Source organism: Thalassophryne amazonica, chromosome 18 (genome assembly GCF_902500255.1).
Source record: "Thalassophryne amazonica chromosome 18, fThaAma1.1, whole genome shotgun sequence".
Classification (NCBI taxonomy): Eukaryota; Metazoa; Chordata; class Actinopteri; order Batrachoidiformes; family Batrachoididae; genus Thalassophryne; species Thalassophryne amazonica.
The window spans coordinates 37,722,959-37,741,641 of NC_047120.1; the positions used below are offsets into that span (position 1 = coordinate 37,722,959).

The 18,683-nt window shown below is 40.6% G+C and overlaps 1 protein-coding gene across 1 annotated transcript in view; it reads left to right on the plus strand.

Moving 5' to 3' along the window:
• Positions 1-18,371, plus strand: part of sdk2b (sidekick cell adhesion molecule 2b) — a 1,022,446-nt gene extending 1,004,075 nt beyond the window's left edge. The window contains exons 46-47 of the mRNA XM_034194673.1: positions 16,979-17,035; positions 17,455-18,371. Of these exons, the coding sequence (XP_034050564.1) occupies positions 16,979-17,035; positions 17,455-17,877 (480 nt within the window). The 3' untranslated portion in view covers positions 17,878-18,371. The remainder of the gene's footprint in view (positions 1-16,978; positions 17,036-17,454) is intronic.
• The last annotated feature ends 312 nt before the right edge of the window (positions 18,372-18,683 follow it).

An 18,683-nucleotide genomic window follows, 5' to 3' on the forward strand; every position in this document is an offset into this window, starting at 1 on the left:
GCCTACATTAACACTTTTACAGTCTGCCACTTCTAGTTTCCTCACTCCTAACCTTTTTCTCCTTAGAAAACCTACAAAATTTAATGTATTATGAATGTTCCCCATATACTGTCGTTGTTGTGTCTGTGGATCCCTGCTGTGGCCACAACATGAAGGAGCGTGACATAGACGGCCCCCGTTTCTACCCCTCCTGTTGGTAATAATCCATAACTGGAGGAGAATGGAGTGACCTGTTTTGGGGTCCATTTTAGGGGTCTTGTTGGCCAAGCTATTGAGGAGTGGGTTGACCCATCCAAGTGTTATGACAATAATGACAAATATACAAAAATAAAGAAACATAAAGACACGTCTTTGACCCCATCTTGGATGCAACAATATCATATATAAATGACAGCACATAGACTTCATTATCAGCTCAGTTCTGGGAGCAGGTCTTGGTGCCAGCATCTTCCACACTACAGAACCATTGTGTGTCCTGGATTGCAACCACCCGGGCAGACAACTCATCCATCCCCACCTCTTAAAAGTAACCATCCATCTACCAAAGCCAAGGGAAACATGGAATGTCTCCGTTTTCCTTCTTCAGCTACTGCAATCGTCAACTCTGAGGCAACTGCATGCTAAATCATTCTTAAGATACCTTGACAGTTGCACAAATTTGATCACGCACTGGTACACAATCCACCATGCAGGAGCGTAAGCTCATTGTAAACTCATTGTAAAACAATGCAAACTGTGTGTGGCTTCATGCAAGTGCACAAAGAAAATTTTGAAATGTTCAAAATCTCAGTCACGCATTAATTATGTAAACTTCACATGAACATTGTGCAAACAATTAAAAAACACTGAGCGTCAGTGTGAGTCAATGCATCAGCACAACGCACCACAGCACAGCTCATCTGATCGATAATAATGAGACGTTAAATCTATCATGAACACACTTTTACAGCTACTCATAAGAATGAATGAACATGCAATGGATTTATCAAGCTATTGCAATATAAATATTACCTTTTAGACTGTTCCAAATGTGTTCTCCACCTCATGAGGTGCACGAGAGAGAGAGAGCAAAAAAGCTGCAGCTGGAACGGTCCTCTGAGATTCCAGAAGCAATTACAGGTGTTTTCATGAACCAAACTCTGAGAGAAAATGATTAATCAGCTACAAAATAATTACGTTATATACACAGCATCCAGCGGCACAAAGTGCAGCATTCAGCTGGGAACACATCCGCTCGCATTGTCATGATGAACTGCATGGGAATGCGGAGCCAAAATGCATGCACGTATCAAGGCACCTTAATAGAAACGTGCTACATGTCCAAAATATTCAAGCTAATGCAAGTAATGCTCCTCATCTATGAGTAAGTCTCCCTGCGTAACCATTGGTTTGACAAAAAGTAATTCCAATGACACCCAACGATCTTCTGAAGACATCCAGGCCGTGATTTAAAAGATCCCATATAATGGCCGCTAAATTGTGTGGTCTTTCCAAACCTTTACATGTCAGGTTGGAGAACAGTTTGCAGGTGATTTAATAAGAATAATTAAGCACATATCAGTGGGTGTTAACATGTAAAATGTAAATAAAAACAGAATTCAATGATTTGCAAATCCTCTTCAACCTATATTCAATTCAATACACCACAAAGACAAGATATTTAATTTTCAAACTGATAAACTTTATTGTTTTTGTGCAAATATTTGCTCATTTTGAAATAGATGCCTGCAACACGGTTCAAAAAAGCTAGGACAGTGGTATGTTTACCACTGTGTTACATCACCTTTTCTTCTAACAACACTCAATAAGCATTTTGGAACTGAGGACACTAATTGTTGAAGCTTTGTAGGTGGAATTCTTTCCCATTCTTGCTTGTAGTATGACTTCAGTTGTTCAACAGTCCGGGGTCTCCGTTGTCGTATTTTGCGCTTCATAATGTGCCACACATTTTCAATGGGTGACAGGTCTGGACTGCAGGCAGGCCAGTCCAGTACCCGCACTCTTTTACTACGAAGCCACGCTGTTGTAACACGTGCAGAATGTGGCTTGGCATTGTCTTGCTGAAATAAACAGGGACTCATCAAACCACAGCACATTTTTCCACTTTGTGTCTGTCCATTTCAAATGAGCTCAAGCCCAGAGAAGGCAGCAGCGTTTCTGGATGTTGTTGATGTATGGCTTTCTCTTTGCATGGTAGAGTTTTAAGTTGCACTTGTAGATGTAGCGACGAACTGTGTTAACTGACAATGGTTTTCTGAAGTGTTCCTGACCCCATGCAGTAAGATCCTTTACATAATGTCGGTTTTTAATGCCGCCTGAGGGATCGAAGGTCACGGGCATTCAGTGTTGGTTATCGGCCTTGCCACTTATTTGTAGAAAGTTCTCCAGATTCTCTGAATCTTCTGATTATATTATGGACTGTAGATGATGGAATCCCTAAATTCCTTGCAATTGAACATTGAGAAACATTGTTCTTAAACTGTTGGAGTATTTTTTCATGCAGTTGTTCACAAAGTGGTGATCCTCGCCCCATCTTTGCTTGTGAACACCTGAGCCTTTTGGGGATTCTCCTTTTATACCTAATCATGACACTCACCTGTTTCCAATTAGGTGTTCTTTGAGCATTCAACAACTTTCCCAGTCTTTTGTTGCCCCGTCCCAACTTTTTGAAACGTGTTGCAGGCATCCATTTCAAAATGAGCAAGTATTTGCACAAAACAATAAAGTTTATCAGTTTGAACATTAAATATATTGTCTTTGTGGTGTATTCAATTGAATATAGGTTGAAGAGGATTTGCAAATCATTGTATTCTGTTTTTATTTACATTTTACACAATGTCCCAACTTCATTGGAATTGGGGTTGTAAATGCTCAGTTGTGCGTGAACTCTGCCACATAACTGGGTGTGTTCACTTGCTAGCAGTTGGGGGGTAGAGAAACCCTCTTGTTTTAGAAATTTAATTACTGTTCCATCAAGAGATTTTAAGCAACGTGGTGAATAATTATAATTATGCTGCATTCTGCCAGTGGGACACAGAGAACTGTTGTCTCTGTGCTTTAATCACACAGAATACATCACCTCATCTGTGATCATCTAGATGTACATGTGTGTTTCTGTCGTAAACAAAGTGTGACACAAATCAAATCATCCAGTTAGAATTTGATTGTGGGTTCCTTTTTGGTTCATGCACCACAAAACTATAAAGCAATTCACATTAGAAAACACTTTTTTACCAGCTTAAATTAAGTTAATTGCAGACTTCACATGAAAGTAACTTTACACTAAATCAATAACAGCAATGATCAGGAGTTGCACTAAAATGTTCTTTATGCTCAGCACAAAACCACAGAACTATGTTCCACCTGTTACAATTGGAGGCATTTGTACTTAATGAAAGAAGTACAATGTAAATCTCTCTTTAAACTCTTTAAATATGTCCACTGTTTACAATGAATGATTTTTACCCGAGGCCATCATATATGGCGATCGGGTATCGTGAAGGCTTCTTGTGTGTCCGTCTGTCCGTCTGTCTGTGCTCAACATAAGTCTAGTCCAATTACTGCCAAACTCTTGAAATTCACAGGGAACATTCTTGGGACACAGACCTTGGACAATTTTAAAGATGGTTAACCTTGATGAGGTTAAAAAGTCACATTCTCTTTAAATCTGTTTGGGTGACAGCCCATCAGAGTAGAGCTGCATCGTGATGTCAGTCGCTGGTCTCTTCAAAACCGTTTTGTTTTATGTGTGTATATATATGTTTCTCAAGCTAGCGAGAAGTAAAACACTTTGAAAACTGAAAATGCTGTTTTTGGAACCTAATAACACCTCTGAACTTATTTGCAAGACATTTTGCAGAGGTTAGCATGGTAACGCCACTTCCTGGTGTAGCTACTTGCTAACAGCTTCATTTCTGGTATATTATGTAAAATGAGAGATAGCGAGAAATAAACACTTCTAAAACTGAAAATGCTGTTTTTATAACCTGATAACAGCTCTAGAGTCATTTACAAGACATTTTGCGGACATTAGCTTGTATGCTAATTTTCGCTAACTTTCTATGGAGTTAAATTTGTCTCAGTACCTGAAAATGCACAGAGGAAATATTCCTTGATTTGCACAACATGAACAAATGATGATTTGATTTGAACATGTACAAATTGTTCATAAGACAGTAGGATTTTAATAATTAATTAAACAACTACAAATTATAACGAACACAATGCTCATACGGCCGAGGGTATTTTAGCATTGCGTTATATTTATTTTTATTTCTGTCTATGAGGAAGCGTCTTCGTCCCTGCTGCTGAAACAACAGTCTATCAAGGAAAATAATTTAACATCCAGCATTCCAGCAATATACAGATGAAATCAGAACCCGCTACATTTCCCTTTGATCTTGATCAATCTCATTGCATTTGCACACCTCACCTCTTACCATGTTCAACACATAATTTTGTGTACTCAGGTAGACTAACCCCACATTGCATATTCATGAAGGCAAACATTTTAATTGGACAATATATGTTGTGAAAGTGTAGTGACACGGACCTACAACAGGGGGCGTTAATGAACGGACAATGGATAAGCCAAAAAGTAACAATTTAATGTTGTGAATTGCACAACGGAATACAGACAATAACAATTGAGGAGTGCAGTCAATCATACACAAGGTGACGTGTGGGCAGGCTTGAGGATAGAAGACGTCTGTCCAGAGAAGAGCCGGATCCCACACGGCTTCCACCGCCAGCGGATCTGAAGAACACCGGAGCCGCCAAGTCCCAGGTGGCCACCGTCTCCAGCTGTCAGACCTGGTACTGCTGGCAGAAACAGAAACAGTTAATGGTGGGTGTGTGAAGACACACCCAGTAATCCTTCCTTGCTCAGTTCCTCTTGGAGGGAGAACCTCCACCTCCAGAATCACCCGTGCAGCTCCTGTCAGTCACTTCCCTGGAAGGAGTGAGAGGCGAAGACGTCGCGCTCACACTTTCTGCCAATCCAGCTTCAGACTGTAGCCACAGGAAAACGGCTGGACACAGAACAACTTTTAGTCAGAAAAGTACCGCAGAGAAAGTTACCTTGAGTGGTAGCTGATTTCTCGGCGGGGAGGTGGAGTGGCAGTCCGGCCTTTATTGTGATGGTGATGTGTGATGAGTGACAGCTGGTGCTGATGACGAGTGACAGCTGTCACTCCCGGTTGCTATGACGCCCTCTCATGCTTGAAGCCCGCACTTCAAGCAGGGTGCCATCTGGTGGTGGTGGGCCAGCAGTACCTCCTCTTCAGCGGCCCACACAACAATATATACTCTTTTGCCCATTTGAAAGACACAGTCCTCAGTGCACATCATAAGTAAATAAGCATGAACATCTTTTTTGCAGGAACTATGGTATTTGTCTACATTTTTACACTGGAAGCCTTTAGAAATTCAAACTCCCAGTTGTCACCTTAGGTCAATGGTTAGTGTCCAAGTTTCACGACCATAGAGTAAAACAGGAAGCAACGGGATCCAAAAGAACTGGATTTTCCTTCTCTTGGAATGGTGTGAGCTTTAGTTAACACCTCTGTCCAGTGACTTTAGGCATCTATAAGCACTTCCCAAGCATCTCTTGATGTCAAAGACTGAGGACCCAGAGATATGGAAGTCACTGCTGAGACATTAGTATTCTAATAATGAAATTAATTGCTGTCAGAACTACATAACTGAAGAGATTTCTTCAGCTCTTTTTGTGTAATTTAACACTGTAATGATGAGAAAGTGTTATAATTGACAGTGTCCCAGCAGTATTTCTGAGTTAAGCCCCTGTGTCAGTAAGATGGAAGTTGTATCGATGCATTTGTTGTTTCACACTCATTCCTTGAACAACATCCAGCTCTGGTAATGAGCTTGTGATGTCTTGAAGTGCTTCACTGCTCTGTGCGGTCCCAGAGGCACCTTCTCAAGCAGCTCCGTTTCTACTATAGGTCCTTCAAAAGCATTCTCGGCTTATTACTGATAATGACAAAAATAAGGTTGGATGGATGTGCATTCATACTGAGAAAGTTTCAAGAGTCCAAACATCTGTTTCACACCCCACGGCCAGGCCAGAGTGGGTAGAAGTTGGAGACAGTTCACAGTGTCAACACTTGGTCTGCATTCACTCTTTCCCACTGCCATACACACAAATGGTGCAATTTCATTTCTCAGTTCATTGTTAATTCTTTCACACTGAAGTAAGACCACTCGATGTGGCTCTTGCTGGTCCGCTGTGAATGGATCTTGTTATTGTGTTGTCTCTAAATGCACTGGTATGATTGGAATTGGCCTCAAGTGCTTACACTTGTGGGCAACAACATTGCGGACAAACACAAACTCAACAAAACAAAAAGTGGTGGAGTTCACATACTGAAACGGCCTTTTTAGGGATGAAAATGTGATGCAATATGAATAAAGACATACATCAGACCCAAACCATTGCCCAAAATGCAGTGTAAAAATTCCTGATTTTTGTAAAATTCCTGCACAAAAAGTCATTGCAAAATTTGTCAATGGTTATGTCTACATGTTTGTCTCAAAAAGTGGATGTTTTTGTCAGTCAAGATGCGCCTCAGTATTTCCATTAAATCTCTTTGGTAAAGCTATAACATTTTGAGAAATTATTTTTACCCCTTCCTTCAACTTGCTCACCTTGTGATGTCATAAAGTCAGAAAAGTCAGAATTCTAATTGTTGTCCTTTGTTGGGTGACAGAGATAATACTGGTTGGCCATTGCTACCTTGGTCATGACAGAGGTATGCTGCCTCTGTGATCCTTGGAGCTATCGAAAAGCTCCATTTTGGAAAGATTTGGGGGGAAAATATTACCTATAAAATGTCATGGTTCTGCCATTTAATCGGTTTGTACCCAAATATTTAATGGCTTGTATTCAAGGCCACACTTGTTTTTTTTTCACAAAGTTATATGAAAATTACTTTCATGAATTTTAGAAATTTAGGCTGCTTCAGAATGTGACCTCCAATGCACAATGAAATGGTTTGCAGAAGACTGTGAAGTACTTCACATGAAAATTAGTCCCTTTAGTTCTAGTGCTCAGTGCCAGAAACTGGTGGATTTTTCTTCTGGGGTTTGGACCATGTATCCACCAGGAGTGAAGGAGTTCATAGTTCTTCAGGTCTTGTTTCTTGGGAAGGACTGTGAGATGGATAATTGGATGTGGTTGTCAATCAAAGCTGATCTCCTGTTGTGAACTTTGGCTTGTGACCAAAAAGATGAAATTGTGAATAGAGTTATATTAGTTTTCTTCTGAGGATGGTAGGACTCGCCCTTAAGATTCTGGCCTTTTATGATTTGCACAGAAATGCACCAGTTAAGGAAATAGGGAATTTGGTTAAAATTCCCCTTGGATGAAACCCTTGTTTTCTAGGCATAACCAACTGGGAGGACGTATTGGGAGAAACCCAGATAATGAGTTTATCTGCAGTATAATTTTTGGAAATACCTTGGTATCCCCCAGAACACCCTGGTTATTGGAGAGTGGAACATTTGGGCTACCTTACTTAACTTTCTGCTTACTAGTGCAGTGCCTGTAGGAAGTTTGTATTCCTATAGAAAACTGGGAGCTTAAGTAGATTTCTCATGCATGGTCATATGAGGCTGTGTAGAGATGTACTTATGTTATAATATTATTATTATTATTATTATTATTATAAAATTATTACTTGAATTTAGTATTTCATATTGTTTTAAAAAATCAGTTTTATTATCAATTATATGAAAATAAATGGATTCCTATTAAACAGGTTATTGGAAAAGACTCAGAAGAAATTAAAGAGAACATTTAGAATATTTGAAACAGCAAATCTTCAGTACCCCACCTCATGAACACAGTTTATTTAAACTTGAACTCACACCAAATGTAAGATTTTATTCAGCTTATGTACTTACTGAAAAATTGTACAAATTGTGGGAAATTTGTTGATGTTAGCAAAAAAATGGATTTTAGCGAATGTCTCCTCAGTGTTGTCAAGTTAAACTCAGTTGCAAGGAACACTGATAGCATGCGTTTCACAGTATTTGTTGGGATGCTGGCTTTAAACATTTTATTGTGAAACGGTGCAAGCAACATGAACTATGTGATGTTGTTTAACTTTGCTATCAGTAACAGCGAGCCATGCAATCTTAGAAGTAGGAATGTTACATTGTTTTCTGAATAATTTTACAACCCCAATTCCAATGAATTTGGGACGTTGTGTAAAATGTAAATTAAAAATAGAATACAATGATTTGCAAATCCTCTTCAACCTAGATTCAATTGAATACACCACAAAGACAAGATATTTAATGTTCAAACTGATAAGCTTTATTGTTTTGGGGCAAATATTTGCTCATTTTGAAATGGATGCCTGCAACATGTTTCAAAAAAGTTGGGACAGTGGCATGTTTACCACTGTGTTACATCACCTTTCCTTCTAACAACACTCAATAAGCATTTGGGAACCGAGGACATGAATTGTGAGTGTCATGATTGGGTATAAAAACAGCATCCCCAAAAGGCTCAGCCATTCACAAGCAAGCAAAGATGGGACGAGGATCACCACTTTATGAACAACTGTGTGAAAAAAAATAGTCCAACAGTTTAAGAACAATGTTTCTCAATGTTCAGTTGAAAGGAATTTAGGGATTCCATCATCTACAGTCCATAATATAATCAGAAAATTCAGAGAATCTGGAGAACTTCCTACACGGAAGTGGCAAGACCGAAAACCAACAGTGAATGCCCGTGACCTTCGATCCCTCAGGCGGCACTGCATTAAAAACAGACATCACTGTGTAAAGGATCTTACCGCGTGGGCTCAAGAACACTTCAGAAAACCATTGTCAGTTAACACAGATCCTCTCTACATTGACAAGTGCAAGTTAAAACTCTACCATGTGAAGTGAAAGCCATACATCAACAACATCCAGAAATGCCGCCGCCTTTTCTGTGCCCGAGCGCATTTGAAATGGGCAGATGCAAAGTGCAAAAGTGTGTGGTTGATGAGTCCACATTTCAAATTGTTTTTGGAAATTATGGATGTCGTGTCCTCTGGACAAAAGAGGAAAACATCCAGATTGTTACCAGCGCAAAGTTCAAAAGCCAGCATCTGTGATAGTATGGGGGTGTGTTAGTGCACATGACATGGGCAACTTACACATCTGTGATGGCACCATCAATGCTGAAAGGTACATCCAGGTTTTGGAGCAACACATGCTGCCATCCAAGCAACGTCATTTTCAGGGACGTCCCTGCTTATTTCAGCAAGACAATGCCAAGCCACATTCTGCACGTGTTACAACAGCATGGCATCGTAGTAAAAGAGTGCAGGTACTAGACTGGCCTGCCTGCAGTCCAGAAATGTTGCCCATTGAAAATGTGTGGCACATTATGAAGTGCAAAATACGACAGCGGAGACCCCGGACTGTTGAACAACTGAAGTCATACATCAAACAAGAATGGGAAAGAATTCCACCTACAAAGCTTCAACAATTAGTGTCCTGTTTCCAAACACTTATTGAGTGTTGTTAGAATCCAATCCAATCCAATCCACTTTATTTATAAAGCACATTTAAACAGACCCGAGTCTCCAAAGTGCTGCACAACAAAAGCACAGACATGGAAAATAACAATAAAATAGATAAGATAAAATAATATATAAATAGATAAAACCATGATAAAAAATAAATTTCAATAAAATAAAAATAAAATAAGACACAAGGACTGTACAACTCACGCGGTGTTAAAAGCCAAGGAATAAAAATGGGCCTGGGTTAGAAGGAAAGGTGATGTAACACAGTGGTAAACATACCACTGTCCCAGCTTTTTTGAAATGTCTTGCAGGCATCTATTTCAAAATGAGCAAATATTTGAACAAAAACAATACAGTTTATCAGTTTGAACATTAAATATCTTGTCTTTGTGGTGTATTGAATTGAATATAGGTTGAAGAGGATTTGCAAATCATTGTATTCTGTTTTTATTCACATTTTACATGTTAACACCCACTGATATGTGCTTAATTATTCTTATTAAATCACCTGTAAACTGTTCTCCAACCTGACCTGTAAAGGTTTGGAAAGACCACACAATTTAGCGGTCATTATATGGGATCTTTTAAATCACGGCCTGGATGTCTTCAGAAGATCGTTGGGTGTCATTGGAATTACTTTTTGTCAAACCAGTGGTTACGCAGGAAGACTTAGATGAGGAGCATTACTTGCATTACTTGCATTAGCTTGAATATTTTAGACATGTGGCACATTTTAGACATGTGGCACATTGCGAGCCGATGTTCCCAGCTGAATGCTGCACTTTGTGCCGCTGGATGCTGGATGAACATTAAATATCTTGTCTTTGTGGTGTATTCAATTGAATATAAGTTGAAGAGGATTTGCAAATCCTTGTATTCTGTTTTTATTTACATTTTACACAACGTCCCAACTTCATTGGAATTGAGGTTGTATAAATATATATTCAATATAAATAATAAATATAAATAATAAATAAATAATTCTATTTATATTATATTATATATTATATTAATTACATAATAAAAAATAATCATAATAAAAAATGCACATCATCGTGCTATGCGCAAGCCATATGTGAAAGCTGAGGTCGATCTGACAAATAGAGAGATATGTGAGCCACATACAAACACACACACACACACACACACACAGACGCTTCTTGCTTGATCGATCGATGTGGCCCAATCCCAGATAAGTGGTGGGAAGCACATGGATAGTTTTAGAGTGGTTAAGCTAACAATTTAATAAGATTGGGTGAAAACATGAGAGTTTGGAAATTATTAAATATGATCAACTCATACAAACTAGGATGAGATTGCTGATGGTAAAAATTACATTAATTTTGTTTTGTGTGGTATCTGCCTTTGATGTATTTGTAGAAACGTTTTTAAAAGTAGGGTAGAAAGAGGTTCTCTTTATTCAGTTTAGCATCAGAGCAAAACAAAACATTGTCTATTTTTCTCATGATTCAACACCAGCGTTGTCTTTTTTTTTTAATCATCTGTAAACTCTACCAGAAGTTGAAAATAATGACTGTATAGGGGATTGGCATGTTCAAGTCATGGAGAAAGAACTGAAATCTGAGCCTATACAGACATATGCATCCCATATGTTCTGTACAGAATCCAACAAGTGAACTGTGTTCTGGAGTATAAGAGTTCATGGTAGAGCCCAAGGGCCTTCATAAAAAGATGGAACATAATAATATGCGGCGTGATAAAGTGAAGAGCTCTGACACGATCACATTAATCAACACTATCGCTGTGGCGCACTTGAAGTCAGCATGCATTCATTTTGCAATGAGCCGACAGCACAGCTTCTTTCTAAAAGTTAACTGCATGAATTCATCACGGCCAGGTGATTAATTATGAGCTAGCTGTCCAAACTGGTAGCTTCCTTTCATGGCAGACAGTGGACTATGAGAAATCCCTGCTGAGTGAACAATGGTCAGGTTGTCCTAAGTTTGACAAATGGAGTGTACTCAAAAACATTTACCTTACCAAATCTACAGTACAGTTCAGTGATGAGATTGTAATGAGGATAGCGTCCATTTCTTTGCAGAGGGCAACAGGGTGGGTCATGTTTGGAGCCATGAGTCATTACATCCACCACACTATGGAACCACCTTGGGTTCTCACAAATCCACCCCCACATATCAAAGGTGGCCATCTAGCAGCCACATTCAGGTGAGACAATGGTGCCCACCTGGCTATTTTAAGTTGTTGGTGTCCTCAACACTGAGTCACCTGTGTCATGAATTATTCCCAGTCAAAATGGGCTTCATGGAGTTTATCCTATTTTTTGGAGTATAACTTGCACCATTGGACCTGCGACAGACTGTCGTCCTGTCCACGGTGTACCCTGCCTCACGCGCTATGACTGCTGGGATAGACTCCAGCCCCCCATGACCCATAATTGAGGTAAGTGGTTGAAGATGAGTGAGTGAGTGAACTTGCACCATTTTCATTTATCAGCTCTTCGATTTGGGATATTTTTGCATTGTTGTAGTGTACATTTTTTTTTTTTTTTGGCTATTTTTTTTTCATTTTTATTGGACATTGGTGCTTGGAGTTTTATTTTGTTTAGTGTTTCTGTGAAGGCTCTCAGTTGTCCGGGTGGTTTCCATAGTAGAGAAGCTTGAATCTTCGACTGGACTGGGTTGCTTGACACGAGGACGTTTCACTTCCAATCGCAGACACTTCCTCAGCTAAATTTCTTGCTTTGGTAGTCTGACTCATGTCTAGACTCTTGTAGAGACGAATAACAGAAGCCAGCAAAAGCTGGAGTTTTAAACCTAACCCGACCCCTCCTACCGAGAGGAAGACTGCTATTGGCTAGTGACTAACAATTGCCCTAATTAGCACCTATTGTACTCTAGTTAGCACCCTCCTAATGACAGGGCAGCTGTCCCTCCTAATGATGGGACTAACGCCTCTCCTGACAACGTGAATGACTCATTACCATGAACAAAAGACTGAAACTGGTTTGACCTGAGTACCACATTGTAAACAGGGGACAAAGCGTGTCTCAGACCCCCCTCCCCGGTTAAGGCTGGGTTTCAACTGTTTCACATACAGTGCTTCCTTCACTCCCCTCTCAAACCATTTCTTTTCTCTGGCTAATATTTTAACTTCATTGTCCTCAAATGTGTGGTTAGTGTCTTTAAGGTAAAGATGAACTGCAGACTGAGGTCCACTGGCGCCTTCTCTGCGGTGCTGCTATAGCCTTTTGTGCAACGGCTGCTTAGTCTTACCTATGTAGTGTTCATTACAGTTTTCCTGTCAGCTGATAGAATACACTACATTGTTCTGTTTGTAACTAGGGATCCTGTCCTTAGGGTGAACTAATTTCTGTCTCAAGGTGTTAACAGGTTTAAAGTAAACTGGGATTTTGTGCTGTCTGAAGATCCTCTGTAGTTTTTCCCCTACTCCTTCAAAATAAGGGAGAGACACTCGTCTTCTTCTTGGCTCCGTCTCCTGTCTGTGTGGTCTCTTTGTTCTTTGGGACTTCTGCACTTTATCCAGGGACAGAGGTCAGACTACCAGAGCAAGAATTTTAGCTGAGGAAGCTTCTGCGATTAGAAGCGAAATGTCCTCACGTCAAGCAACTCAGTCCAGTCTAGATTCAAGCTTCTCAACTATTTTGTTTATTGCTTTAATTTCTGGGAAATCCCTATTAGTGCAGCAGATAACAGAATAATTACAGAGGAATCTTTCAAATGTTGAAACAAGCACCAGATTCAGCACAAATACTCCTTAGACATTACTCTTTTGAAAAAATGATTGGCCACTTGAATTTTCAATAGGTAGCCAGGTAGGGGTCAAAATTAAAAGATGCTCCAATCTTATTGAAAACTATACCACACTGTTTGTCTGATCATAAATATTCCAAAAAGGTAAAGTTTGGACTATATATGACTAAATGTTATGGTGTTATGGGGTAAAAACTGCAAGTATGGTGACTTGCGCTTTTTATCCCATAACTCTTTTTACCCCATAACTCCATAACATGTGGTCACAGATAATGCAAACTATACATTTTTGGAATCTTTGTGATCAGACAAATAATGTGGTATAGTTTTAAATCTGATTGGACTGGCTGCCTATTAAAAATTCCTATGCCTATACAGTCATTTTTTTTTGTTGTTTTTTTTTTTTTTTAATGAGTTATGTGAAGTGTGTGTGCCAATTTTGGTACTTATTCCCAGAAATGAATGGTTGCTAAACTTATTTGCTCCACTATATATAGATAATATATTTATTATTCTTAAAAATGAACACATGGTTTTTAGTAAATATGTCACATCTGAGTATCCCCCATACTAGCAGAAAACCTGCAACTTACACTCTGGAAAACAGTAAATGGAAATGCATTAAACAAGATTTATGAGTTTATTTTTGTGTAAGTAAGCATTCAACAGAGCAAATATTTTCTTTATATCTGTTTTTTTTTGGGGGGGGGGGGGTATAAGAATGAGCCCAATTATTTTGTGTGGGGATTTGCCCCATCCACTGCCAATGTTGATAATAGAACAGCACACCAGACCTCTTACACTCTCCTAGCAGGTGAACCCACATGGAGGTGATACTATGCTGGGTTTTTTGTGTTGAACCTGCTCGAGCCCCATGGTTGTAGACCCACCCACCCACCCCACCCCTGGCTCCAGTTTCCCTTATTTGGGCGAGGTGACTCTTTCCTTATATGTGTATATCATACAGGACCTTTCTGAATTGCCCAATGTCTGTCTCCTCACCTTGGACCAATTTGTCAAAGGTGGCCCAACCTGGAGCTAATGCTCCAGACAACACTGCTCCCAGGATCACTGGAGCACACAAACTCCCCCACAACAATAAGGTGGTGATCCAACGGTGGGCTGAGCTGCTTGGTGTACTCCCACCATCACCCAAATAAACGACAGAAAATTAATGAATTAATTTCTCTCCCAATAAGTTGGTGAGGCTGAATTGTTTCTGGAATGCAGCTATCTCTTTGCAGATACAGATTCTTTATTGTCATTGTAACTAGTACAACGAAAGGTGAGCTGAAAGCCTTTCAGTGCAAATATAAACCTGAGTAAACCAGGCACATACTTCAAAGGTGTGGAAAAGAAAAGAAAAACAGAAAATTTAACTGAACGAAAGAGGTATGTCCAGAGCGCCAGTTAAAAAAAGAAGAAAAATTATAAGAACACAGTAGCAAAAAAGAGATTGCCTAATGGAAAGTACACTCAACAAAAATATAAATGCAACACTTTTGGTTTTGCTCCCATTTTGTATGAGATGAACTCAAAGATCTAAAACTTTTTCCACATACACAATATCACCATTTCCCTCAAATATTGTTCACAAACCAGTCTAAATCTGTGATAGTGAGCACTTCTCCTTTGCTGAGATAATCCATCCCACCTCACAGGTGTGCCATATCAAGATGCTGATTAGACACCATGATTAGTGCACAGGTGTGCCTTAGACTGCCCACAATAAAAGGCCACTCTGAAAGGTGCAGTTTTATCACACAGCACAATGCCACAGATGTCGCAAGATTTGAGGGAGCGTGCAATTGGCATGCTGACAGCAGGAATGTCAACCAGAGCTGTTGCTCGTCTATTGAATGTTCATTTCTCTACCATAAGCCATCTCCAAAGGCGTTTCAGAGAATTTGGCAGTACATCCAACCAGCCTCACAACCGCAGACCACGTGTAACCACACCAGCCCAGGACCTCCACATCCAGCATGTTCACCTCCAAGATCGTCTGAGACCAGCCACTCGGACAGCTGCTGAAACAATCGGTTTGCATAACCAAAGAATTTCTGCACAAACTGTCAGAAACTGTCTCAGGGAAGCTCATCTGCATGCTTGTCGTCCTCATCGGGGTCTCGACCTGACTCCAGTTCGTCGTCGTAACCGACTTGAGTGGGCAAATGCTCACATTCGCTGGCGTTTGGCACGTTGGAGAGGTGTTCCCTTCACTGATGAATCCCGGTTCACACTGTTCAGGGCAGATGGCAGACAGCGTGTGTGGCGTCGTGTGGGTGAGCGGTTTTCTGATGTCAGTGTTGTGGATCGAGTGACCCATGGTGGCGGTGGGGTTATGGTATGGGCAAGCGTCTGTTATGGACGAAGAACACAGGTGCATTTTATTGATGGCATTTTGAATGCACAGAGATACCGTGATGAGATCCTGAGGCCCATTGTTGTGCCATACATCCAAGAACATCACTCATGTTGCAGCAGGATAATGCACGGCCCCATGTTGCAAGGATCTGTACACAATTCTTGGAAGCTGAAAATGTCCCAGTTCTTACATGGCCGGCATACTCACCGGACATGTCACCCATTGAGCATGTTTGGGATGCTCTGGACCAGCGTATACGACAGCGTGTACCAGTTCCTGCCAATATCCAGCAACTTCACACAGCAGTTGAAGAGGAGTGGACCAACATTCCACAGGCCACAATTGACAACCTGATCAACTCTATGCGAAGGAGATGTGTTGCACTGCATGAGGCAAATGGTGGTCACACCAGATACTGACTGGTATCCCCCCCCAATAAAACAAATCTGCACCTTTCAGAGTGGCCTTTTATTGTGGGCAGTCTAAGGCACACCTGTGCACTAATCATGGTGTCTAATCAGCATCTTGATATGGCACACCTGTGAGGTGGGATGGATTATCGCAGCTATCACTATCACAGATTTAGACTGGTTTGTGAACAATATTTGAGGGAAATGGTGATATTGTGTATGTGGAAAAAGTTTTAGATCTTTGAGTTCATCTCATACAAAATGGGAGCAAAACCAAAAGTGTTGCGTTTATATTTTTGTTGAGTGTATGTACAAAAATGTAGATATTTCAGTGGCAGTGGATATTGCACATCAACAAATATTGCACTCATTTCAAGTGTGGCATGTGACATGGCTATTTGGTTCCAGTGGCATTCAACGCTCTAACAGCAGTTGGGTAGAATCTATTTTTCATTCTGTTAGTACTTGCTTTAATGGCCCTGTACCACCTGTCTGTACTGTCTGCCATTTCATCAGTATAACAGACCTTATGTACCTGGATGCAAGGATAGGAAAGGGACTGGAGACCCGCCCTCCCAAAGCCATTTTCAAGTCCCATACTACTGTTATCCATGTAAAGTCAACCATAAAATGGAACCCATGAATGTCATTTTACAACTGCACTGAGTTTGTTTTGAAATATTGTATGCATACACATAAAAACAAAACACTTCTATGCAGTTGTAAACTAGAATTTGGGGTGCCCATTTATAGTTGTCCAAATATGGATTGTCCTGTAAAATATTGTGAATTTATAAATATTTCATGTAGTCATTGTCTGGCGCACTGTAATCATTTCAGACGTGGCTAGTTGTTGCATCTGTTATGGTAATGTACTATAAATCCCATTGTCTTGTTCACCCATAGGAGGCGCTGGTGTTTTCATATGGGACAGGTGGCCTACATGCACTTCCACTGCATTTGGTGAGGTTCCTGTGGCTGCCTGCTTGAATGTCTGTAGTCTAATAGGTGCTAGCTCGCACCCGGCCCTCAAATTCTCATCATAGAACCCCACAAATGGAGAGTATCGGCCCCTGCTGGTGTGGAAACTGATTTTCTTAGATCCTGAACATATAGCTTGATCCAGATTGGTTAAAATCGTAAGGACAGAATAACTTTAGCTGTTGTGTTGATGTTTAAAGTGTACGAGTCCATCGTTCACCATCATGCTTTGAACATCATTTCATTTTCAATGTCATGTTTGTTTCTACTGCATGTGCATTCTCAAAACACTCCAACAGTAACATTTACATTTGTAATTGCTGCATCTCTAACTCCATCTACAGCAGGATATTCTGATGCTAGCATCGTAATTCGATATGTCCTCCATCTCTCCATCACAGGGCAGTGACAGCGAGTACGAGGTCGACCCCAACCGACAGAAGACGCACTCCTTTGTCAACCACTACATAAGCGACCCTACTTACTACAACTCCTGGCGCCGCCAACAGAAAGGCATATCGCGGGCACAGGCTTACAGCTACACCGAGTCTGAGTCGGGAGACCCGGATCACTGTGCCCCGCCGCCCTTGCCTCCTCTACCGCCACTGCCACCCCAGATCAGTTCACCGAGCCCCCAGCCTCATCAGCCCCAAGGTCAACCCCAAGGCCAGGGTAGCCTCTTCAGGCCTAAAGGTAGCCGGACTCCCACCCCCTCCCAGCAGAGCTCCAACCCCCCAAGTCAGCACAGCACCCTTTACCGGCCCCCTAGTAGCCTAGCGCCTGGGTCTCGGGCTCCCATTGCTGGATTCTCCTCCTTTGTGTGAAAAATACTGAAAAGTACACTGAAATCTCGAGAAATGTCAGTCCAAATTATGCCGAAGGTGAACATAAAGTTACGTAACACACACTCAGTCCAATCACTTGAGTCTTTGTTTCATGACTTTCTTAGTTTCTTTTTCTTGAGGGTTTTCTTTTTTTGCACGTTATTTTTTTTTTTTCCTTCAGTCTTGGCTGGACAAATGCGGAACAATACTATGAGAATTCCTGGAGTGCATTTTTTTGTGTGTAGATGCGTACTCTTTAATTTTCAGAACCACTTTCAGTTGTGGAGTTATTGCATGGCTTTTTCTTATCGTTTATGTCCCTTTTCCTTCACCATATTTCTTTGTACACATTCAAACACTCACAATCTGAGTCTGTAAAAAGTCACAGCAATCTTTCAAAATACACACATGTATATCTATATGCATACACACACACACACACACACACACATATATATATACATATATATATATATATATATAATGGTATATATCATATACATAGAAAAAAAACGAGTCGGACTGTGATCTCCAGCAAACGCATTCACAGCGACTGACAAACGCTGAAGAATGGATTCACACCATGGACATGAAAGGATAATTCTTTGCTGGATTTAAAGATGTACAAACTAAGAAATGACAAAAAGGGGTCATCGAATTCATGCCAAATCACACTGGCAACGGGAGGCCCTTCAGCGGACATTGGAGAAACAATCATGCATTTCGGTGGACGCGAACAGCACAGAAACTCGTGGGGATGTTTGACGGCTTTTGTGCAGGAGTGGTCAACTCAGCTGTGCCTGAAG